General features: G+C 36.8%; 1 protein-coding gene across 3 annotated transcripts; it reads left to right on the forward strand.

The window, feature by feature from the left end:
* Window positions 1-466: 466 nt before the first annotated feature.
* LOC114245324 (RING finger and SPRY domain-containing protein 1) lies at window positions 467-25629 on the forward strand. 3 transcript variants are annotated; one of them, XM_028177460.2, is made up of 12 exons: window positions 494-727; window positions 4160-4178; window positions 5591-5784; window positions 6464-6644; window positions 10379-10549; window positions 16726-16933; window positions 17915-18078; window positions 18900-18995; window positions 21009-21226; window positions 22628-22781; window positions 23425-23540; window positions 23915-25629. In XM_028177460.2, the coding sequence occupies exons 3-12, from the start codon at window positions 5594-5596 to the stop codon at window positions 23997-23999; spliced, it is 1584 nt and encodes a 527-aa protein (XP_028033261.2). In that variant the 5' UTR covers window positions 494-727; window positions 4160-4178; window positions 5591-5593; the 3' UTR covers window positions 24000-25629. The 3 variants fall into 3 exon arrangements, with proteins under 3 accessions (XP_028033262.2, XP_028033260.2, XP_028033261.2); XM_028177459.2 differs by lacking the exon at window positions 4160-4178 and having other exon boundaries at window positions 468-727; XM_028177461.2 differs by lacking the exons at window positions 4160-4178; window positions 5591-5784 and having other exon boundaries at window positions 467-727.

Here is a 25629-nt window from a genome sequence, read left to right on the forward strand (position 1 = left end):
TATTAACAGGCTTCAGTTTATCTGGCATGTTGCAAAAAATTTGCTGCCAGTATTATGTTCCTTTACCCATCCAATGTTCCTTTTTTGACGATCGGTTGCCTGGTGGTTCATTGGTCGAATTAAACAAAACAATTAAAAGATTTAGCGTAGGTACCTATAGACTTTTATCCCTTTATCCTTATAAGAACAAAACATATAAAGCAATATTTGCGTTAACGTTGTTTGGCGGCATTGCGAGGTGTCCAATTTTATGAACCCTTATAACTTATTATTTTTGGTTTTTAAAGTGAAGCGTACACAATGATCACCTGTTTAACATAAAAGAGATGTGTACAAGAGCAAGAAAATTAAACATTTGCAAATCAATTGCATTTCATTTAACTCTGTTCCAATTCACCTTTTATGTTTGTCTCGGCTGTATGGCTACTTTTCCTTTACTTGCCTAATAATCAAACAAATATAAAAATGTCTTTGGTTGAGGTCTTTATTGATCGTAGAAATGTTTTGTTAATTTTTGTTTGTATCGGAGCCCGGAGCAGGTCAAACGACGATGAGACGTCTAATAGCTTGTTAGTGGACATTTATTTAATATGTGAGAATCTTAAAAATTACATTGCATAAATGCTTTCAAGACTTTTAAAATCAGTTTTGTAGTACTGTAATTTAGTGGGATAGGACTTCGATTTCTGCGCATCCTTTTCCTGAAAAAGATGATAGCGATGCTGGGGTGAGTACTTTACATTTATTTATGTCGCATATGGTATGCTCATTATGTAAATTTTATTTTCCTTTAAGTAGCCATTTCATTAAAAACATCGTTGGGTATTATATTCGTATCTACTATGTGAAGTAAATCATTTCGTAAATTTGAAACAGGGTTGGTTACTGTGACACGGCGATGTAGGGCGATTCATTTCTTTTTTTTTTTCTCTCATTAAACTATGTGTGACCAACAGTGAACTCTAATATCTCCCATAAATTGATTACGAAATTAAAACGAATTATTTTAGAATCCCGCTATCAATTAGATGCCAGAGACATTGTGAATAATTTCATTGCATATGATTTCACAAGTCTTTCTTCTTCTTCTTTGTCGTTTCCTCATTACTGAGGGTCGCGACCACCTTGGTCCAGTTTTTGCACCAGCTTTTCTCATGGTGGTTTTCTTGAGAAAAATAGTAATGGTAGCTTCCCATTCCTTTCCGTCCCAGATCGTTTTAGAGGGGATTTAGCCCCCTAGGCCGCTGCAGCCTCATCCAGCTGGTTGTCCAGCTGGGAATATGGTTATCCCGCCACTGTTCGGTCGCCATTGCCTCGTCCGTTGTCTAGCAGGGAGCACCACGACTACTAGTTGTCGCAGTCGAGCGCGCAGGTGAAGTTGACATTTGGGGCCGTATCGATGGTAATTACGTTCACACTCTTACTTACTTGTGGGGGACAAGTCTTTAGGTTCTTTAAATATTTACAAGCAATATTATAGCTATCCCTATTTTTATGATTATATTACTGAAATTAGAATATATTTTTTTCTCTACCTATTCACTGCTAGCCTAGGGGGCTATACCAGCTATGCCTGGATGGGTAGGTGAGCTCACAGGCTTGAGCTGAGAGCAGTTGCAAGAGCAGTGCTGTGTAGAATCTGTTTCACTGGTGGTAGGATCTTTTGTGAGTCCGCACGGGTAGGTACCACCGCCCTGCCTATTTCTGCGGTGAAGAAGTAATGCGTTTCGGTTTGAAGGGTGAGGCAGCCGTTGTGACTATACGGAGACCTTAGAACTATATCTCAAGGTGTGTGGCGCATTTACGTTGTAGATGTCTATGAGCTCCTATAACCACTTAACACCAGGTGGGCTGTGAGCTCATCCACACATCTAAGCAAAAAAAAATCTACCACCATATCCAAAATTGCGACCAGCTGAGAAAATCCAGCAAGAAACTCAGTGGGTTGTGTCAATGGGTTAGTTAATTTGTCAAACTCTTCATCGTAATCGACAAGTTGGACAAGGTGCTCGGAAAAGAATATAGATGATAGATTGAATGCAAAGAATCAGACATGCATGCTCATTCGCACTGTTGCTGGGAACTGAAGCTATCCATGTTGTTTGTCTTTCATTTTTGATAAAAACAAAGCAGGTCCCAATTAAATAGAATTAATTGTTCACTAGTTTCATTGCAAAAGGAAATTGGTATTTAATTGGTAAATATTGCCTGCTCTTGTATAATAAAGTACCCTTCGTTTTGGTATTGCAACTCTAAGGTACCTATAGACTTCTGAGAGAATTGATATTCTTTAGATCCATATTATGTTGATGTTCATTATTTGAGTAATTGGAAAAAAATTGTTAAACCCATTTCCTTTTTTATAAGTGCTCTACAAAAAAGTGTAGAGGCATTTCTTGTCTAAACAAAGCTTAATACTCTACTGGTTTAGTTTGTTTGCCTTACAAGAAATAGAACAAAATCTACTGAAGGTTACAATGTAAAGATAAATAAAAAATGACATGTCTTTAAAAAAGTTTGTTATAAGAAATCTTCATATTTATACACTAGAAAGCCGAATGTCAAAAACTCTCTTCAAAAAATTATTAAAATTGTTACACATACAAGCTTTTTAAGTTACCTCATAATTATTTTGCATACTTGCTTACTTAGGAGATTATACATGAATCTAAAATTGATTCTATTCTTATTGGAAAACTAAGTAACAAAAATTATTCTCTTGATTCACTGTTGGTCCATTTTGTCCATACATGATCTATAAGAGTAAGACTTTCTTTCAAACATGCATGTATTGAAATGGCTACTGGTAGGTATTGATGTTAGGTTGAAACCTACTTGAACTAAAATAGTTTACCACCATTATTGACCGAATTAGTTTACTTAAAATATTTTTATCAAGTAAATGCATGATGGTAATAGTGTAAAAGCTTCATTAAAATACAGTCAAATCAACACTTGAGTACTCACATATATAATATGTATATTATGCAAATATATCCAACTTGGCTGTGATTATTTAAAAATCAAATAAATTTAAACTTATGATTAAAACTATACTAAGATTTTGGACTCATTTTTGGAGCAGAATTCCTGCAGAATTCAATTAGGAGAGTTTTTAGGTTATGATAGAATTTTTTAGTTTTGTATAGTAAGTATGTAAGTGTAAGTATTGTAGTCTTTTATTTTAATTTTTTCTGTGGTAAACCATATGTGCACTAGAAGCATTATGTATACATATGCTGACGCAGTATGGGTGGATCAACCACCTATTGAAAGTCACAAGAACATGTTACATGTGGGCATTGAAGGAACAGTCATTATACTGGACATATGCACATATACCTTGACATGTTTCATTACTGATTTACATATATCGCCATTATCTCTTTGCGCAATTTAGTATTTAGTTTTCATGATTTCTCAAAAAATGTGTCCATTTTTTTCCTTCTGTTTGCTTGTTTCTGTGGATCTAGGTGGTACCCATACTGATGGAGGATATGCAAATACAAGCCACACATACAAAAAGTATTGAGATGGGTAAACAGCTGTAATTACAGAAGAGTTAGTTAGTGTTATATAGAACAACAGATAATTAATAAACACAAATTATTGACAAACTGTCATCTCATGTTACAAAAACATCCGCACAAATCATATTATAAATGACTTTACTCTTTGTACTATTGATAATTAACTACTAGCTCTTGATTTTGTTTAGTAAGAGCGTCCTTAATATTCATTTTGTCTTTAGATAATTTAATTTACATAAGCTCTTGTTAGCACTCAAAAATCAATAAGTTCATGCATAGGTTGGCTATGCCCCAGGTATGGGATTCATGTCCTTGAACAACATTATCTACATAACATCACAGTCATATACTTGTATGCCCACAATTTGAAACATACATATGCTTATTAACAATGTGTTTATATAACTTAGTTATATGTGATGCAATGTTTATCAAATCATGATGGCTTATTGAATGTTGCAATGAAAACAATATTTACATGATAGGTTATAAGTATTATTTCATTCTTTTTTTTTAATTTACAAATTCTGAAACAATGTTTTATATTAATGAAATATAAAGTTCCAAAATTAAAATTATGTTTTTAAGACTTCATCCTACAATTATTTATTTGAAAAATATTTCTACAGATCCTGAAAGCCTCCATAGGTAATGTAATTTTATTTCATTAAATTTATTTTTAACTTCTTAAACTTGCTTTTCCACAATTTTTCATTTTTTTCTAATTTACCTTCTTAAATCTTAAAATATAAAAGTCTTATCATTTCACTATTTGTTTGTGGTCAATGGCAATATAAGGCATGAATGATATGATATGTTCTATATTTTATTGATTTAAAAAATATGTTTAAAATGATTGAAAATTATGAAAATACCAATAATATTAACAAGTTTTTATGATATTAAAATTTTAATGGCAACATTGTGAAGTATTTTTGCAACATGTCAATTCATTCACCCCTTCCCTCACAAACGGTCTCTGTTTGGGCTTCGTTTAAGATAGTAGCTATTTGGGTCGTCGTCGTCGGTCATTGATAATCGGTTTAAAACAAAATAACAGATAATACAAAATGTGCACTTCTATTTGTTTTCAGTTAACATATGCTTTAGGTTATCTAGGGAAACAAGTTGAGAATATTTTTGACGAACGAATAATGGGAAAATGGCGTTCGGACTAAAAAGCTGATGTTGCAAACCTGTACTTTCTTTTGACTTTGAACAAAACTGGCTATTATAATACCAAGTTCGTCTGGCCTAAGAAAAGGCTTCAAATATTCAATTGATTCTGAAAGCAACGATCTTTGTAATCGCTTTAAGAGGACATTGCGAGTTATTCAATTGATGCAAGTGTCGCATTGTTATGCGAATAATAGCATGGGTGATCATAGTATCGACCACCAGAATATATCTCGGAACACAACTCTCTCACATCAGCAACAACAATCGATAAAGTTAATCTGAAGTCGAAAACTCTAGTCATCTTGTTGAAAAAAAAACTGAGTTTTTACAGAAAACTCTCTTATGGCATTGCAATTATTTCTCGAACATTCGGTTCTTCAGATTTAAGGTTTCGATAGGCTTTCAGTAGGTGTAGGTTCTTACGTGCACAGTGGAATTGGTTTCAAATCTAGAAGTTTCTTCAACAAAGCGAAGTGCTTGGTGCCTGGTCAAATACTTATTACACTTATTCGTCATACAAACTCGGCCTAACATGAAGTGATGCTTCTAGGCTAGTCTTTCCAAAACCAGCAACTTCCATTCGATTTCGTAGAGAAAAGAGCAGCTTGAATAACAAAGAGCCGTCTCTTACACTCCATATCTCTTACCCTGCCTTGATTCCGAGATAATATCTTGATCTCGCCTCTGTTAGATGTTAACTCTCGCTACAGTACACGTAGCGAAGTATATTCTTCCAATGGGAATATAATTAATTTCCAGGGATATTTTTCTTGCGTGGTAAAATTCAAATGAGATATGAAAAGATTATTTCAAGGGATCCAAGTATGTTTTAAATATGTATCAGTACATAAAATTACATAATTTAATGTAAATTCATGTAGGTAATGGGGAGTTGCTGGTGCAAAGATAAGACAGACGAGAGGGAGATGTACTCTCCGACGGCAGGCCCGGCCTCGGCCTCTATGTCGCTCTCGCCCGGAGATGCACGACTCCGTGCCATGAAGGCCCTTGATCCATCGATCGTCGACCAACTAGTGATGGAGATGCTCACCCTTATAGCTTCCTTCGTTGACAAGTAAGAACGTGTTCATTGTTACCAACTCATCGAGAAGCACTTAGTAAGCAGTAACAGTTTGCCTTCGTATTACACGTGCGGGAAAATATTATTATGTCATTAAATAAATACATAAAATATAACATAACCAGGACACACCTACAATATCTCTACCTACTCATAGCCATTTTGTTTTTTTGTTTTTTTTTTCATTTTGCTTACCTAACTCATTATTTTAAAATGCTATAACAGAATAAACTAATTATTCATCTATATTTATTTACCTTACATGTTTTTGTTACTAAAAAAGAAATGCGAACGAATTTACATGAAATATGTTTTCACTAAATATCAGCTGGCGGTTTTCCTTTGAGTATGTTTCTAAACTATGCTAATGAAAATAAATTCTACATTAAGTCAATGCGCTGAATCATATAACTAACACCAAAAAAAAATTACAATTTACTAAAACCCACTCTTAATTTCAAGACTATGTGAGCATTTAAAAAAAAAATCTACAGTGAGATTGCATCGTTCGATTACTGCAGTGCGAATGAAAGTTAAAATAAGAGGATCTGCTTCGCTCCGAGGTGAGCGCTCAGCGAAGTTACATATATGAGATAAATCGGTGACCCGTATGGATGACTCGTTATCGAATCCAGGACACGGACCCTGTATTTCATTATCGATTTTGCTTCAGCGATGAAGAGTCACCGGTTCTGCTCGTCAAACTGCACGTGATCGCTGACAAAGAAGAGGGATGGCTGCAAGTCGTCTCGTCAATGGTCAACGTGATACCACTCGACAATCCGCTGGGACCGTCGGCGATCACCATAGTCTTTGATGATTGCCCGCTACCTTCCAGAGACTCTGTCATAAAGGTATGTTCTAATTACAGAGCGGTTAGAAAATACTTAGCCTACGAATTCATAAATCGCGAGGGCGTTTATTCAATCTTCAATATAATAATGTCTGGGGACGCGCGTTGGCTTGCCCACGAACACCCCCTCCCGCTTCCACAGACCGTGGCCCGCGCCCTTGCTAGAGCCGCCGATTTCATTTAGCTATTGAACTGTTGAATGAATTTAGGTCGTAGAATATTATTGATAACAGCGTGCACTGCAATTAATCAGAAGCCGGTACTATTTCCATATCGTCTATTTGCGACAGCAGTAGATATCCTATTTTCAAAACATTTTCATCATCTTAATTCTTTTGGATAAAACTTTTTCGGTCGCGAAGTAAAGTGCGTTTCGATTTAAAGGCTAAAATAGTCGGATGCTGTAACTGATACAAAGAAATCTAATGTCGGGCAGAGAACGTGATACGTGAACGTTTTAGGATCGATTTTTTAAGGTGCTTCCACTGCAGAAACCACTGAAAATACAAGAGGAAGGCCGTCATAGTTTAGAAAAAATTAGAATGAACAGAACTTATATCTTTCTCTGAAGTAGTAACGGATAACATTACATAGATCGCATATACTGAGCTCACGTTAAGTATATAATTGAAGACATGGGTGGATGAAGGGGATATTGTTAATTCTGAGAAAACGGCCAACAAACTTTTGTTACTTGTACTTTTTCTTCGTACATAACTCCTTCATCATATACAATTTCTAAAAATAGCCTTTAAACCCAGAGTTTTAAGGTCTAATATGGTTTCTAGGCACATAACACCTTCATTCAATGTAAAAACTTAAAAATGGTACCTACTTAACCCCTTCATCCACTCATGTCTTCAATTTTTTGAACATAAATTTTTATACAACGCTAGCAACGATTCGCGTTAAAATTCTGCGCGCGACTTCATAACGCTATCGTCAAAACTACGGATTACAACCAAAACGATAGAGTTAAACGAAAATTATGGTAATTTTTGAACTTTTTACCCAAACGGCATAATACACGATCGTCGAAAAGTTTGGAAACACACCTGTTTTTAAACAAAAATGAACATCGCCGACACTATGTTGTAAAATATTGTATTAAAAATATTTCTTACGACACTTCATACAAAAACAGTAGGCTTATCATAACGCATGTTCAAGCTTTAACAAATTCCTTAATTTTGACGAAACACATATTATATGACTTAATCTGTCGGCCGCTTTCTTTTATGGAATTGTGTAATTTTTTTTTTAATATTTTTACTAGTTTGTATTTTTTTGGACTTTATTTAGTCGCACTTGAGCAATGGCACGTTAAGGTTGTGATATTAGTATTGTCTGTAATCACAAGATCGAAATCTTGCGATTACTTGCTACAGATTTGACGCGACCTTTTTTCTGAAAATGGTAACACATGCAAATTACACTAGGAGAGACAAGCGCTATTTGTACACCACGCAAGGAAAAGTAAAGTGAACGTCAAATAGCACAGAGACTCAGAATTTCTACACATTTGCTAGAAAACAAGAAACTAAGAAAAATGAAGATAGACCCAAATGCAAAACAAGAGAACTTCATTAAAGCTTTTTCATTAACATCTGTTAAAAGAAGTCTACCAACTTTGGGGACTAAGAAGAAAAGTTGCTGCTAAAAACCATGATAAATATTCGACACAATAAAAGTGGGTTAGAATGAGCAAAAGTGCATAGAAACTGGACAATAGATAAAATCGAAAATGTCCTTAGGAGCTACTAATCAAAAATTCAAATTTCCATGTCCAAAAGACAATATGCTTACACACCAATCCAAAGTAGTGAGAACTTCAGAAGTATGTACAGTGACTACTATCAAATACGGTGGTGGTAGTGTTATGGCTTGGGGTGTTTTGACAATAATAAGCCGGAAGTCTTGTAAGGACAACCGGAGAACGAATTACACTGAAACAGATGTGAACTAGAATTACATCAGTCCTGAATTCACTTTTCAACAAGACAATGATCCTAAGCGTGGAAATTTTGTGTCCGAACATTCTGAACAAGAAAAACGATTTTTAAAATCATGCAATGGCTATCCTAATCACCTGACCTGTCTCCCATTAAACTTGTTTGGGATGAACTCCACAGAATGTTAAACACCAACAAACTTGGAATATTTGTGGCAATTATTGGAGAGCCAAAAAAGTTGGATGAAAACTAGAATATGCGAGAAGATAATAAAAGAAAAAGGTGCAAATTGCGATGCCTCATCGGAGTAAAGCTTAAGTCAATATTCATATTGTATGTTAAATTCTTATTGTGTTCATATTCATTTTTGTTTAATTTTTGATTAAAAGTCAAAATAATAATAAATTTACGACATTTTTATCTTTTACTAGCTGACCCGGCAGACTTTGTAGTGCCTCAATCGATAAATAAAAGACCTAAGCTTTTGTATAAAATAAACTTAAAACAAACAAAAGGAATTCTACCGACGGGGGACACATCAAAGGACAAACAAAATTGTAATTTTTATTTAATTCAGATCATTTTCATAGTTATCTACCTTTTAAAGCTTCTCTAGACTTTTACAAATAATTTAAAACCAAAATTAGCCAAATCGGTCCAGCCGTTCTCGAGTTTTAGCGAGTCTTAGGAACAGCAATTCATTTTTATATATCTTTTATTATATTTTAACTGGATGCTTCCAAACTTTTGGAAGGTAATGTAGAATAATATCATGTTAATGAAATTTAATTTAGCTCAAAAAGTATATGAATGCGAAGAACAATTGAGCTGTAAATCAAGATGAGCATATTGCGAGTATTGACTCCTAGTGTCAAGAGTCGAGTCGTTAACGTTCTTAAATAAATAGGTCGAAGTTATTCTTGCGGTACGCTGTATCCATTGCACACGTACAAATGTGCGAAGTACAAATTTATGAGGACAACTCTGGTAGACTATTATTTCCTGTCCTGGTGAAACTGGAAAGGCCTCCAGCCAACAGTAATCCTTCCAAAAAAAAAAATTATTTACCTTCGCTTTGGGCGTTCCAAGTCTGGTGAATTTTTTACCTTACACATTAAGTATATACATCAAGATTGTCCACGGATAATGAACAAATGTTATTGAATTTCCATACACTATAATTTAACGGGTTCTTATAACGATTTTTTCATTTAACTTCCCGGTAGATAGTGGGAGTTTGTAATGTAGATAGCCTCGCAAGCTTGAATATTTTTTTGTTTATTTAAGTAGAGGAGAGCATTTACTAACATTCAATTATCGTCGTTAGTCGGGGTACCTACCTTCCTATTGATAAAATAATTCAATCTAAGAACGGGAGCGCGATTTTTTCAACTATGACGCTCTGACTCATCCACAGTGCTCCTAATAACTAATGCTAATTAATTGATAGGTGTATAAGGTATCCAGATATCATGCATCGACACGAGCCCTTATATTTCAATGTAACGTAAAGATTTTATTTTTATTAGGTAATTGGTATCAAAAGATTTGATTCTCTAAGAAAAGTTTTTGGAAATTGCCTATCCTTGTTTGACAAAACATCTCGAAATTACCTTAGACAATGTTAAAGCACATACTCCCACTAATAATCTATCATTCCATTTTTAAATATAAAAGTAATCTATACATTACATTCCCGACATAAATTCTTCTAAAGTCTGAGAATGACATTATCTACATCTGCAATCTGCGGTCATTGCGGTTGATACCGATTTCATTGCAGCTAACGAAACTGTTCCGGCTGTCGAGGCAACGTGCACTCTCGAACGCCCTCGACGTGAAGATGAAACGCAATATGTGCGTTGTCCTCGGGTGTATTGCCGAGAAACTGGCGGGCCCGAACAGCGTCGCTGTACTCACCGAAGAGACGCTCGACTTTCTCCTTGCATTTCTGGTTAGTATGAATTTCCACGATAATTTTTACTGGTGGTAGGACGTCTTGTGAGTCCACGCGGGTAGGTACCAGCGCCCTGCCTATTTCTGCCGGGAAGCAGCAATGCGTTTCGGTTTGAAGGATGAGGCAGCCGTTGGAACTATACTTGAGATCTTAGAACTGATATCTCAAGGTGAGTGGCGCATTTACGTAGATGTCTATGGGCTCCGGTAACCACCAAGTGGGCCAGGAGCTCGTCCACCCATCAAAATAATGAATTAAAAAAAAACATAATAGTTACCCTTTCTTCCGTAAGTTATGCTTTGAGTTTAATATTTAAGAAATTACCAGCAGATGTTGGTTTAAGTATTTGAAATGATAATGGTCTGATAGGCGCTATATTTTTTTTTTCTCAATTTGCTCTGTATATCGTATACATCAGAACAACGGAAATTTTATTTTATGTTAGTGTCGGGATAGAGTTTATGCCAATAAGTACATATATTTCGGTTCGTACGCAATGTCGTCTAGCTAAGCCTTAAACCACCTACCATAAGTACATAAGTCAAAGAAAGTACTTTTATATTAGCTCCAATCATTTTAATAAAACCTTATGAATAAAGTAGTCCAACCCGGCCCGTTTTGCTAGCCGATCTTCGTTCAGACCCTGTACATAACTGTACGTTGGGCCAATCTGAAGACTTCCTAAAAAAATTATTGAAATCGGTCCAGACATTTCGGAGTCTATAGGGAACAACATACATACCCATCGACTTTTGTATAGGTAGATTAGAGGGCACGTTTGCCACGTTTCATTTCGAAGATTTTAATAACATTCTGAAACAAAATCGAAGGAACGTAAAGTATTATCGGCAGCAATGTGATCCGTTATTAAGAACCTCACAAGGCACGGATTGTTTGCTTAAATAAATGAGCTTCAATTTCATAACATTGCACCGTTATTGGAATTGAATATTTTCGTGACGTTTCTTGAAGATTATAATGTTTAAACATAGCCACTTTAGTACCTACTAATTTTATGAGTTTTGTAGTTTTCAAGATGTCGTCTAATGATAGTTTGTTATCGCGTTTATTACGCGTTAAAAGATAATTACTATGATGTATTTAGTTAGGCTCAAAGGACCTATAGCGGTAGGCAGCGGCTTGGCTCTGCCATTGCTGAGCTATTGCTGAAGTCCATGGGCGACGGTAACCACACACCATCAGGTGGGCCGTATGCTCGTCTGCCTACAAGGGCAAAAAAAACCTACGTAATACGAGTACGTAAATAGAAGTTGATTCTTTGGCGTTCTAGTGGGCGGTAAGTGCGTCGGTTCTTTCTTAAATCTATACAAAGAAGCATATTCTTTGGGGCTTTAGTGGGCGGTAAGTGCGTCGGTTCTTTCGTAAAAGTTATAAATAACTCGAATTTCTCGGGACAATGGTGTTTATGCCAGGTCCTGACTAATGGCACGTTCAAGAGAAGGCGGGAGGCGACGCTTTCGGAATAACATCGAATACAAGACCCCTGCGTTAAACGCTCGGCAAATTAACAATAAAACAAAAACTGCTTTTAAGCGAGCGAGCTTTTAAGAGCTTTGTAAAGAGTCGATCAGCGCAAACGAAGCTAAAATCTGTTCGAAAATAAATTAGAAATAAACGTCTCAACATGGACCTAGCAAAAATTATATTCGTGCAACATCAAAACTTGCTTTGCGGGATGAAATGACAGATGACACCCACCGAAAACTTGAAATTCGAGAAGAATTTAGAGAGCCGTTTTAAATATTAATAATAATAATAATAATCATTCAATGCACGTGTTGTGATTTATTATATTGAACATGAATAGATGCAACAGTCGGATACCGGTATCGCGGATTTCGGTTAGCACTGATTGTATTTACACTGAAGCTAAGCATGAGGTGCCCAGTCTATCTAAAATTCATAGTTATTAAGACACCACATTTCTATCATCTGTATCGCACGTTAAGAACTCCTTTTTTTTTTCCTACCTAAGCTGAGAGCCTTGAGAGGCTATTTCAGCGTAACCCTAACGTTTGTAGGTGAGCTCACGGGGCTCAAACCTGACGACGATGCTAACACGAACCCTAGCAAGAGCCGTGCTTCGCAGAATCTACCACCGGATCGGAAACGCGACCCACTGAGAAGATCCGGCGAGAAACTCAGTGGGCTGTGTCTGGGAGTTAATTTACTCGTCGAGCCCTTCGTCGCAAGCGACGGGTTCGACGAGAACGGTGACCGGTGCTTGAAGTACCTAGAAGCACCGTTAGTGGATCGGGAGGATCCGAGATGACGTGTTTTGGGCGACGTCGACTGCTTTCCATTCTGTCCGCAGGATCGGCAATGTAGTTACCGGCGGCCACGATGAGAGGGTTCTCGTATCGTGCCGCTTTATCGAAGTGGCGCATCGACGCCGACTGGAGATACTTACTGATGGACTCTAAGTCCAGGTCGTCATGGAGGTCGACGTTCCTGACGAACCATGGGGCTCCGACGGCTATCCTGCAAAAACGGGATTGAATAATTTGGAAGGATTTTAAGTGAGTGCGGGCCGCGTGAGCGAACACTACACTTGCATAGGTCATGACGGGGCGTATGCAAGTTTTGTAGAGTGTCACCTTATTTCTAAGGGACATTTTACTTCGCCTACATATCATCGGGTAGAGACGTCCTAGAATGAAGGCGGCACGGTCGCGTACCGTCTTGATGTGGGGGCGGAATGTCATCCTACTGTCGAGGGTGACGCCTAAATATTTGACCTTCGGGGCCCACGGTATGGGCTGGTCGAACATCGTGATTGGGCGAATGGCGGGGGCGGAGGTGTTGACGCGCCTAGTCGGGAGGGGGATGCTCAGCGTGGTGTTCGGAGGGCGACCCCTTTTGAAGAGCACCGCTGTGCTTTTCGTGGGGTTGATCTCGATGCGCCACTTCCGGAACCACTCCCATGGTGGTAGCTGCGGTCTGAAGTCGTCGATGAAGCAACGCCTTCTTCCTACACGAGTAGTAGATGGCGGTGTCATCGGCGAAGAGCGCCAGATGGGTCTCCGGAGACCGGGGTATATCATTGATATACAACTAAATAGTAACGGGGAGAGGGCGGAGCCTTGCGGAACTCCGGCTGTGACGTGACGGGGCCGGGAACGCGTTCCCTCGACTCGATATCGGAACGAACGGTTCGACAAGTAGTCTCATATGATGAGCACGAGTCTGTCTGGCACTCGCTGGTTATACAGTTTGTATATCAAACCGTTGTGCCAGACTTTGTCGAACGCCTTCGCTATATCGAAGAAGAGGGCTCCTGTCGGGATGGGTAAGAACTCCAATATCTATCCAAATCTAATTTGTATATTGAAGGTTTTAGAGATACATTTTGTCGAAATCTGTTATTGAACGTTGTCTGATTGTTTTGCCACGTAATTGTATTTATTAGTTTGATGATTGATACATTGTGTTGATGGAGAAATTGTAATTTTTCTGTCGCCCAATTTCAATGGTGTTTGCGCGTATTGTAAGCTCTATCGGGTGGGTAATACTATTAATCCGGTACAAAGACTACGTGAGAGTTTGTTAGGTATTCCAATATCATTGGAACATCTAAATACTTACGTACACAATTGAAATTAGAGTAAAAATTAAAATAATAAATGCGAAATAATTCCGTAAAAGTAGGACATATATCGATAATAATCTTTAATTTTCAATGATTTCGTTCTTGCAAACCAACGTGCAATAATAATAATCAAAACATTAATACTTAGCAACGAAATTGATTAAGAATATGTTCATTGGTGCGAGATCTAAATACATTTGAAAGCTACATAATCTGATTTCTTTATTAGTGTGCTCGTACGACTGTTATTCTAAACGAAAATTTTAAATCGATTTTTGCATGATGGAATAATTTAAATGCGAGTGTTGCGAGAGTGCACCGGTGGTTAACATCCTGCCCATTTCCACCTCGAAGCAGTTGTGCGTTCCGGTTCGAAGGAAATGACACTCGTTCAACACGTTAGTGACTTCGAGCTCGTGTGCCTACTGAATTTCTCGTCGGATCTTCTCAGCGAGTCGCGATTCCGATCTGGTGGTAGATTTTGGGACGCACTGCTCTTGCTAAGGCTAGTACTAGCAAATTCTCTCGGGTTGAGTCCGTGAGCTCACCTACCGGACGTAGCTGAAATAGTCCCACAGGCTACCAGCGAATAAGTAGGGAAAAGAATTCAAAGTATTGTCATAAATCGTCTAAAGTCACTAATCTCCGCTCATTTCCAATACTTTGACTAGAATCGTGTGTGTGGTGGAGAGGTTTCTCTGTAAGTACATAATGAAGTCGATAGGTTAAGCGAAAATAAATTAAGATAAGTTGTTTACGCATTAAATGCCTCGTGTAAGAGATTAATCGTCAAGGTAACGTTCCCCTTCTGTACGGAGGTCGGCCTATTGATTTCTACTCGTGACTGTAATTTTCTGTACGTAGTGACATGTAAATTGAAATGAAATTACATATTAAGTTTTTCAAGTTGTCTCGTCAAAATTATTTCCTAAAAAGCATTTTTATAATGTATATAAATGTATGTATATAAAAAGGCTTATTCATGAACTGTTATTAGAACAATATATGTATATTTGGTAGCACGAAAAATTCACACAAAAACTAATTTACTTCATGAGAACCGGAATGTATCTGAGCAAGTTTGAATTTATTAATAACTGATAACGATTGCTGAAAGTTAGTTTGTTTATTAAAAAAAGTGTATATAATGATTGTAACCGTACGATATCTGATATAATATATAATACAAATAAATAGTAGTAAGCCAAGTCGTTCAGATGCTAAAAATATCGTACAAGGTGACATCCCATCCCCTTGTTGAATGGCTCGGGCGATCAATACAGTTGCGCCGTTGAGACATGCGCGATGTTTTATCTCCTTTCAATTCAATCGTACGTGCCGAATGGAATAGGAACAGAAATTTTGAACGAATCCATAAAGCAACGTTGAGTGTATTGAAGTCGTTTATGACCTGGCCATATTTTAGTCTACATTTCAATACTTCTTTATTTTTTTATATTGATTTGGGTTGGCTTTCTAACGACCCACCTGTTTGGCTTACCAACGATGGCTGTTAGTCGATTGCCAACATAATTCCATTCGATCAGTCGAATGATCATAGCCAAATCGCCTATCATACCATCTCTTTCTTCTGGTGTCGCAAAAAGCAAATTACGGATTTTAGGCAGGATCAGCAGCAGCAGTTTCTAAATTTTCTACTCCTATATCTATGGCCCTCGGAAAATTTACGCTAAAGTATACCTATGGACAACAACATTACTGCAACGGAACTTCTTCTACTGCCATCTTTCATCTGATCCACGCACACTTATTAATTGCTTGAAGTTCTAACACTAAGAGCAAACATAGAGACCCTGGTAAACGAACTCTTCGAAGAGTTCAACATGAAACCTAATCTATAAGATTAGGCCCTGAGTTTTTCAAGGGCCGTAATTTTGATCCTGTAGTAGACGCATTCACAACTACCCTTGAACTGTTAGGACCCCTTCGGAGGCATTCGGGCTACTGTTAGCAAATCACACCCCACCTGAGCCACGTCCTGATGAAACTGGAAAAGCCTTGAGTACTTCTTCGATCAGTAATTCTTCTTTCCCAAAAAAACTACTAACTGCTGCCTACTATCAGACAATGACAACATTAGAGCTACAGCTGTTACTTTAATTGTGGATTTTTTCATTTTTTTTATTACTTAGATGGGTGGACGAGCTCACAGCCCACCTGGTGTTAAGTGGTTACTGGAGTCCATATATGTATATCTACAACGTAAATGCGCCACCCACCTTGAGATATAAGTTCTAAGGTCTCAGTATAGTTGCAACGGCTACCCCACCCTTCAAACCGAAACGCATTACTGCTTCACGGCAGAAATAGGCGGGGTGGTGGTATTTACCCGTGCGGACTCACAAGAGGTCCTACCACCAGTGCGTGCCACTGGCGTACATTTTTCAATTAGGATATGTGACGTCATCGGCCCCCTCTTACCCTGGATCTTCCCCAGCATGAGAAGCTTTTGGTAATAAGAGCTCTTACTCATCGTCGCGCGTGTCCAAAGTACCCTACAACTTATTAAGAATGGTACCAAAAAGATTAATGAATTTCAAAGGACACCAACTGCGAGCCGTGCATAGTGCTCTTCGCACTAATCGCCCTTGAGAAGTTCGCTCACACCACCGAAAACAAGCTGGTGATAAGAAGCCGCTTCGATAAAGAAGACGTGAATCCACTGCTGAAACTCGAGAAACTTGCCAATAATGAAGATTATGTCTGGAGGCAGGTCGGCTTTTGTGCTCAGTGGGCCCTCGACAACTTGTGTAAGTTTATTTTTCTTTAATCAACTCTTCCCGGAGATATTTGTACAATAATATTTCGGGAATGTTTAAAATGGTAATTGCGATAGGTTCCAGCTTTGCTCTACCCCTGGCATTGCTGAAGTCCATGGGCGACGGTAGCCACTCACCATCGGGTGGGCCTTATTCTGGTCTGTCTACAAGAGAAATAAAAAAAGTATTAATTTCGGTCTAGCCAGGGAAACAAATGATTGTTACATTTTAAATATACAGAATTTCGATAAGATAATCTCTAATACAAGAAAAAGCATTATCTAAGATTGCGCATGTCGTTAAATGGACAATAAATCAAAGAAAACATTCAAGGCTTCGTTATTAAGGTATTAGATCAATTAAAATGGGAATTAAACCGCTGGCCATATGTGACGTGACATCAATCATGATGATTGATTTTTAAATATACTTATACAATTTAATGTTTAGTAGTAGGTCGTATGGTAAGCTATGAACCTCATACCTCAAGTTGAGCAGTAGCATTCACATTATATTTTCCCACTAGTCAAAAATGTTGTCCATCTATTATATTATAAATAAAACGACTGACCGTAAGTGTAAATTATTCGAAGCGTCGTCAAATGTAAAATTTATAAAATTAACAGTCCCTTTATTAATTCTAAAGTCGGATTGAACACAGTCCGTTGCAGCTCTGATATGTCTTTGTCGTATCTGTAAATGAAAAATAATATTTAAAAAAAAACCTAATCCGTGTGCTTAGTACGAGTTTTATTAACTTCTCGATTGCGTAAAAGTTAACTCTTCAGTCTAAATACACCCTAAAGTTTAACTAAAATTTGTATGATGTTGGAGCAGCGTCCCTAGCGGCAAACGTATGGAAGCTGTTAGTTTAGTTAGCGAGTTAACTTTAACGCGATCGAGAAGTTAAGAAAACTCGCACTAAGCGCACCGATAAAAAGCGTTAAATATAATTATATTCTCATTTTCCAGTTGTAATCGAGAACAGGCCTCTGTCGTACGAGACCGTCGACATGACTCCTATAAACGTGATCCTGAATTCGCATGACGTCAGCGAATACCTGAAGATATCTTGCAACGGCCTAGAGGCGCGTTGCGATTCGTACTCGTTTGAAAGCGTACGCTGCACTTTCCAGGTGCGTGTTGTTGGCCTACCCTCATTTTCACGATATCAATACTGAGATTCACCATTTAAATTGTCCTTCTTCAAACGAGGCCTACGGAGTATACCCTGGCATTGCTAACGTCTATGAGCTAAGGGAACCACGCCCCATTCGTTGGGCCGTACATTCATCTGCCTACAAGGACAATAAATAAATATATATTTTTTTAAATATTACTGAAAGAATTTTTAGATTCGTTAATAACATCTAGTACTGTATTTTTTTCATCTTCCCCCTTCGTTTGTTATTTGTTAGTGGTTGTTCATAATATCCAAATACAATATACATTTTTGTAAAGAAAATTTATTTCTTTAGATCGATACCTCATAGTACGAAAACGTCATTGGACATTTTCCTGAGTAAATTAAAAGGAGGATTATTATTCGTTTCATAGGTTACATATATCCGTACTAATATTATAAATGTCTGTGTGTTCGTATATCCATCTTTCACGACGAAACGACGGACTGGTATGACGTTTTTAACGTAATAGTAGTAAATCAGGGAAGTGACATAGATTACCTTTTATCTTGAAAAACATCTCATTAGCACGGAAAACTACACAGACACTTCTTCCTGACCGAATGAAGCCGCACTTAACAACTAGTATGTGTGTGTGTATTTAAACGTAAATAAGTATGTTTATCAATCTCCCATCCAATTATCATTAAGTACATATTAGTATGTATGTCGCATAGCCACAGCATTTATTAATTTTAGACCTGTCTACCCTCTATATTGTATAATATATTATTATTAGTGATATTAATTTTATTTTATAATCTCCCATTAAGGTGGACAATGGCTGTTGGTACTACGAGGTGACGATCGTCACGCCTGGCGTTATGCAGATCGGGTGGGCCACCAAGAACAGCCATTTTCTGAACCATGTAAGTGTAGTAGTATCCAGATTACAGAATTCGGTAGGCAGCAGCTTGGCTCTGTCCCTGGCATTGCTGCAGTCCATGGGCGACGGTAAATACGTACTACGGTAATCAGGTGGGCCGTGTACTCGTCTGCCTACAAGGGCAATAAAAAAAAATCGGTAACGGTACTCGTCGAACTCGGCAAAGAGTCCGACGTGCAACCTAACCTAAACATCAAACCGCTGAGTTTCTCGCCGGATCTTCTCAGCGAGTCGCGATTTCGATCTGGTAGTAGATTCATTCGCGAAACAGTTACACTAGAGTTGTTAGCTCTCCTTTGGAGGCACTCGGGTAGCTGCTAGCAAATCCCACTCCTGGCTAAGCCCATGATGTATGGAAATGGTAGTGCAAGGTAGAGGGGGAAGAGGTCGACCGAAGAAGGGTATGGATGGAATGTGTGAATGATAATTTGAGAGAGAATAGTGAGTGTTAAGGTGCCGGCTAATAAAAGAGAATGGAAGAGAAAAATTAACTGTGCCGACCCCACCTAGTGGGATAAGTGTAGAAAAAGAAGAAGACGCCTGGCTGAGCCCTTGCTCGTCCACCTGGCCTAGTAAAAAAGGCCGGGCCACCAGTCATCTCTAAAACATAATAATTATAATAACTGCGGAAACTCATCAGTATTTTTATTTAGCACTCTATTTTGATAAAACATTTATGAATCAATTCGAAATTGAGAACAAATAATTGAACGTCCCCATATTAAACGTCGAGCGTTAAGAGATGGCAAACGATTGTAGCCACAAACTAGCCGTTGCTTTGATGTCCGAACGAACACCGACGTAGAACGGATAGTGTACGTTGACAATGTCAATAATGTTATTGTCAAATGCGTTGCAGGTCGTTTGGAAATTCTGACTCACACGAAGAACATTAAACAAATTTTGATCATTACGTTGCTGACGTCTGTAAATTTATTTATAGCATGCAATTAATTAGCTCCCAATTCTATAACATATTGAACTAATTCATTCAACACTAATCTTTATAATTATTTTTTTCGATTCAAAACCGAAACTGTTATTTTGAATGAAACGCCTTTTGTTCTTATCCTTAGTTTCTTGATTTTTAAACTATATAATTTTACTAGGGACCCGCCCTCGCTTCGCTTCGGAAACTGTAATTTATTATTGAATTCTCCACTATTTAATGGATGTTATTATACATACAAACCTTCCTCTTCAATCACTCTTATCTATTAAAAAAAACCGCATCAAAATCCGTTGCGTAGTTTTAAAGATTTAAGCATACATAGGGACAGACAGATATAAGGACAGAGAAACCGACTTTGTTTTATACTATGTAGTGATGTATTTGATTTGATTAATTTGAAATAAATCATTTTGTTGGCATATATTTACTATATGAGATATTTATAGAGACTAGTGGTCCTCCAGTAGTCGAAATTCCACTATAATTAATTGAAATTATAGGTTTGAACATTAATTACCATGGTTCTATTGTCAAAGACTATTATTATACTTCTTTAATCACAGATTTCGCCAAGATTACAATATAGACAAATAATATTAAAGACAAACAATATTAATCTATTCTCAATTTGACTACAGATTATATGCAATGAGAAAAGTTTGACAATAAACAAATATTATGCATGCATCTGTGTGTCAAATACATGGCAGTGTGTGTGTAATGTTTTTTTATTTATTTAATGTATTTTTTATGCATTATTTTAAAAAAATATTAGCATTGTGCACTTCTCTATATTCTCTATAAGTGTGGAAAATTTCATACCCCTCCGTCCGCGCAATTTTCGTAAAAAAGGATACAAAGTTTTTGCTTCACGTATTAATATAGAAATATTTAAAATGCAACGAAGGATTTTATTTGGGTAATTCAAATCATGCGTATCCAATATTATGTTTAACTAACAAAATTAATTATAATATATGTAGTAAGTAGTCAAGTATAATATATAGTATATTCTCATTAAGCGTGTTTTCGATTTAAAAACAGGAGGGCTACGGTATCGGCGACGATTTGTATTCGCTCTCGTACGACGGGTGCAGGAAGTTGATTTGGTACAAGGCCAAGCCCGCTTCGGTCCAAGATCTACCGGAGTGGCAGCCCGGAGACATACTCGGCTGTCTCATCGATCTGAACACGCGCGAGGCAATATTCTCCCTCAACGGGCGCTGTCTTACACCGTGCACCGAAATCTTCGAGACAACCAGGTGATCATCCTCATGATTCTACTGCAGCGGTCAGGGAACTGTTTTTAATTATTACCCCAAAATGTTTTTGTGCAAGTTGATATTACCGCATGGCGAAGAAAAAAAAAACGAAATCGCTTCTTTTTAGCATCTTCAATATTATAGCCCCATGATAATTTTGAAAAGAAAACAATAACTAAAAATTTAATTTAAACATCATTTATTCAATTTACCAACATAATAATACTTAGTAATACATAATGGTAATAATAGTAATATACAGTTGAGGAAAATATATATACTTTTTACTCCGAAAAGTTTCATTTTTACCCCCCAAAATTTCATTTTACCCCATTTGGGGTAATTTACTCTGGTTCCCTGACCATTGTTTTACTGCCCTTCTCCTAGTCACCTGGGCTCGGCGCAACATGTTTTCTCCTTCCATACTCCTCTATCATATACAATTTCTTCGCTCACACATATCGTCTTTCACGCAATCCATCCATTTCTTCTTAGGTCTACCTCTTCATCTATATCCTTCCACATTCATAGTTAACACTCACTTACCAACCTCATTTTCATTTCGTCTTATCACATGTCCATACCATTCCATTGTCACAGGTGCCACTTTCAGACTACCTCCAATACACATATATATATATATATATAATTTGATACTATAAATATATAACTGGAAGACAAGAGATGAAGGGGATGTGATACAATTTGTTAATTTTGAGAAAACGGACAACAAACTTTTGTTACTTGTACTTTTCCTTCGTGCATAACTCCTTCATCACATGCAAATTCTAAAAATAGCCTTTAAACCCGGAGTTTTAAGGTCTAATACGGTTTATAGGCACATAACACTTTCATTCAATGTAAAAACTCAAAAACTTAAAAATGGTACCTACATAACCCCTTCATCCACTCATGTCTTCAATTATATGTGTTGATTGATTGATTTGTCAATTTTTATAGTCTTCAGTTAACTCATTGGAATACCCTATTAACTTGAAGTCGTATTGAAATAGTAGATATGCTTACGAGAGGAATAGAAATGTTTGTGTCTAATATATCTTATACCTTTAAATGAGCAATTCTTGTATATATATAATCTGAATCTCGGAAACGGATAAAACGATTTTCATAAAATTTAGTATACAGGAGACTTCGGGGGCGATAAATCGATCTAGCTACGATTTATTTTCAGAAAATGTAGTTTTGTTCGTGTTTTCAATAATCAACTTTATCGATAATGAACTTTATGACTTCCCGACATCTATTGGCGAATAATAATACTATTTTTCTTAATTGAGAGCAACTAACTGCTTTAAAGACAAAAGATGGCGTTATAAAAAAAAAAAACCTAGCATCGTCATCGTCTAGTTTACCTTATGTGATTATTGTCTTTATGTACAGGTGCTGCAAACAAGGTTTCTTCGCTGCGGCTAGCTTCATGGCGTTCCAGCAGTGCCGATTCAATTTCGGTCATTTGCCGTTTTCGTTTCCTCCAACTGACAGGCCCTTCATGGCCTTCAACGATTACGCGCGTCTCACCGACGAAGAGAAAAAGGTAATTTATTTTCTAGTAATTAGTAGTAGTTTATGACAAATCGCTTTTTCGCATTAAAAGTGTACAATTTCCAAAAATATTCGAAATTCGAGTTAATATGCGTAAACATGTGGTATCACCAGTATTTTTCTCATAAATACTGTCAAAAGAACGTAGTTTAGTTTAGTTTTTTTTTTTTTTTAGTTTATCTATGTTTTGACTACTATTAACAAAATTAATACAAAATTTTATATTACTTTAAAAAATAGATAATGTAACTGGTAAAAAATAAAAAAATAATGTTGCAAATATGATTAATATTAAAAATATAACATGCTAAAACCTTTAAAACACTCTCATGTTAAATTAGTAAGTTTTGAAATTATACAGTTTTGATGCGAGAAGACGAAATATTGCTTAAAAGTATTTTAACGATAAATATCATAACTGAGATAACGATGAAACAATTGAAGAATTTATACCACAATCGCCAATATACAAACAAAGATTGTGTGATTTTATCTGATTTATAATAAGGAATGAAAATAAATAGTTACCATAAGAAATTCTCAAAACAGGCAAATCACCATTGGCTGGTTAGTTTAGAATCGTTCAAGCAAAAAAAAAAATGTCGTTGTGAATTAAAAAAAATGTATAATCACAGGTGCTACCTCGCCGCTACTACCTGGAGAAGGTGAGGAATGCTAGCATCCCCGAAAACGCCTGCACTCTTTGCTACGATGCCGTCGCGGACTGCACCTTGGAGCCATGCTTCCACAAGTAATTCATCAGATAATATAAAAATTTATGTATTTATAAATCTGTATTCAGACGTTTTTTTTTTTTTTACTTTTTGGCAATAGTTCAGAAGTTTTATAAGGTTTAATTTTCGTGTATGTGTGTGTGGGTGTGTGGATTTATGTGTGTGTGGGTGTGTGGATGTATGCGTGTGTGTGGGTGTATATGTGTGTATGGGTAGTTGTGTGTGTGTGTGTGTGTGTGTGCATGGATGGTTGAGTGTGTGGGGGGGGTTTTTGTGTGTGTGTGGGTGTGTGTGATTAAAAACTGAAATTTTCAATTAACTTACTATCGAGTTTTATTTATACGATTTTATCCTTAAGATGTCATATTTAATTATTGTTTTCTATTACCAGGGGATTCTGCTCGAAATGCGCCGCTCAGCTCCGCGAGTGCCCGTTATGCCGCGCTCCGATACTGAACGTGAAGCGCGACATATGACATGAGACGTCGCTGGACGGCAGCGACACGTCATCAGGCAACGGAAGCCCCCGACGACTGACCCTCGACTACGACCAGTACTTCTACGACGAGGACGATGACGACATGCAAGGATTCCGCGTCCACCCACCGGCCGACGCTAGCACCAGACCCAACTATCATTAATAATAATAATGAATGAATGAATGACGAATGTATTATTTTATTTCAGACAACAACAAGTCCATGGTACCATGGTTCACTTGCGGACTAAATAATAATAATAATAATAATGGTTGGTTCGAATAGTTGAATGGAATGTATGGAATGGAATTGAAATGTATGTATTCTTCAACTGATAATTATTTTTAATAAATGTATCTTTTTTATTTGATTGGTTTTGTTAATTTTAATTATGTTTCAATGATACTATGTACACATATGGACTTGTTGTCTGAAATAAAATAAATCATTCATTTATACATTCCTTAAATCGTTTCGATCTCACGACGTCGACGCAAATAAATGTAACCACACACTTACTTTGATTTTGGACACGTGTAAGAATTTACACACAGATTATTCTTTTTATTATTTTTATTGTATTTTGCATACAAGTCCGTTTTTCTTTTTCGATTATACCCGGATGTGACGCTCAAAAAGCTAAAAGCGACCATAGATGGTTGACTTCTAAGAGAATATTAGTAATTCATGGGTCAATATTACATAACAGAATAACGATTATTTTTCGAAAATAAATTTCTTTAAAAAATTATAATTAAACTGCAACTACTTTTGTAATTTTTTTTTTTTTAATGGCAACTTGCATTACTAATATTATCCCTTATTAAATAAAATGTTTATGAATGTTATTTCAAATGTTTAATGTTTTAGAACTTAGATCGATGTTGTGTTAGATTTAAGACTAATATTTTAACTCTCTGGATATGCATTTCTATATGTCTGGTAGCTCTACAAAATACTAAACTTATATTCAAATATTACATTCATTTCGAAGCTCGAGAATATGTTTGAAGCATCAAAAACGACTTATTCGATTTCTCTTTAACATATCTCTCATATTGAAACGTACGTATATATGTATGTGGTTATGATGATTATGAAGAAGTTTAAAATAATAATTGGTGCTATCGCGTGCCAAAAACACAAAAGCTCTAGCCTTTTTTTTGGGCGAGAGTAAATAACTATTCGCCCCTCCCCCCCCCCCCCCTTTGGGGACAGCGGGGCAATCGAACAGCGCTTGAACCTTCTTTGCTGGTTACGCTTTATGAGAACAATGAGGTGCATCCCGCGGTTTCGTCCGCGTTAAATTTGTAATTTTCAAAGAAGGAAAATCGTGATCAATTAAAAAATGTTTTTAAAATAAATGCATATATAAACTAGCCCATAGCCTAAATCGGTGTTGTTTTCCGTTTGCCTAAATGAAATCGTGTTCTAATTATGAGACGTATTTCTTTTTAAAATTCTCAGTTAACTAAAAAAGCTATATTTTCCATTGGTAATGTGAAGTGTTATTTTTTTTTACCTGCACTCTTGACATGGCAGCCTGTTCGCATTATACGTATGAAAAACGATTGAATTTAATACTAAACTCCCTTCGTCTGCGTAAGCTAATAAAATCATTGAAAGC

This window comes from Bombyx mandarina, chromosome 01 (genome assembly GCF_030267445.1).
Source record: "Bombyx mandarina strain Sakado chromosome 01, ASM3026744v2".
Taxonomy (NCBI): domain Eukaryota; kingdom Metazoa; phylum Arthropoda; class Insecta; order Lepidoptera; family Bombycidae; genus Bombyx; species Bombyx mandarina.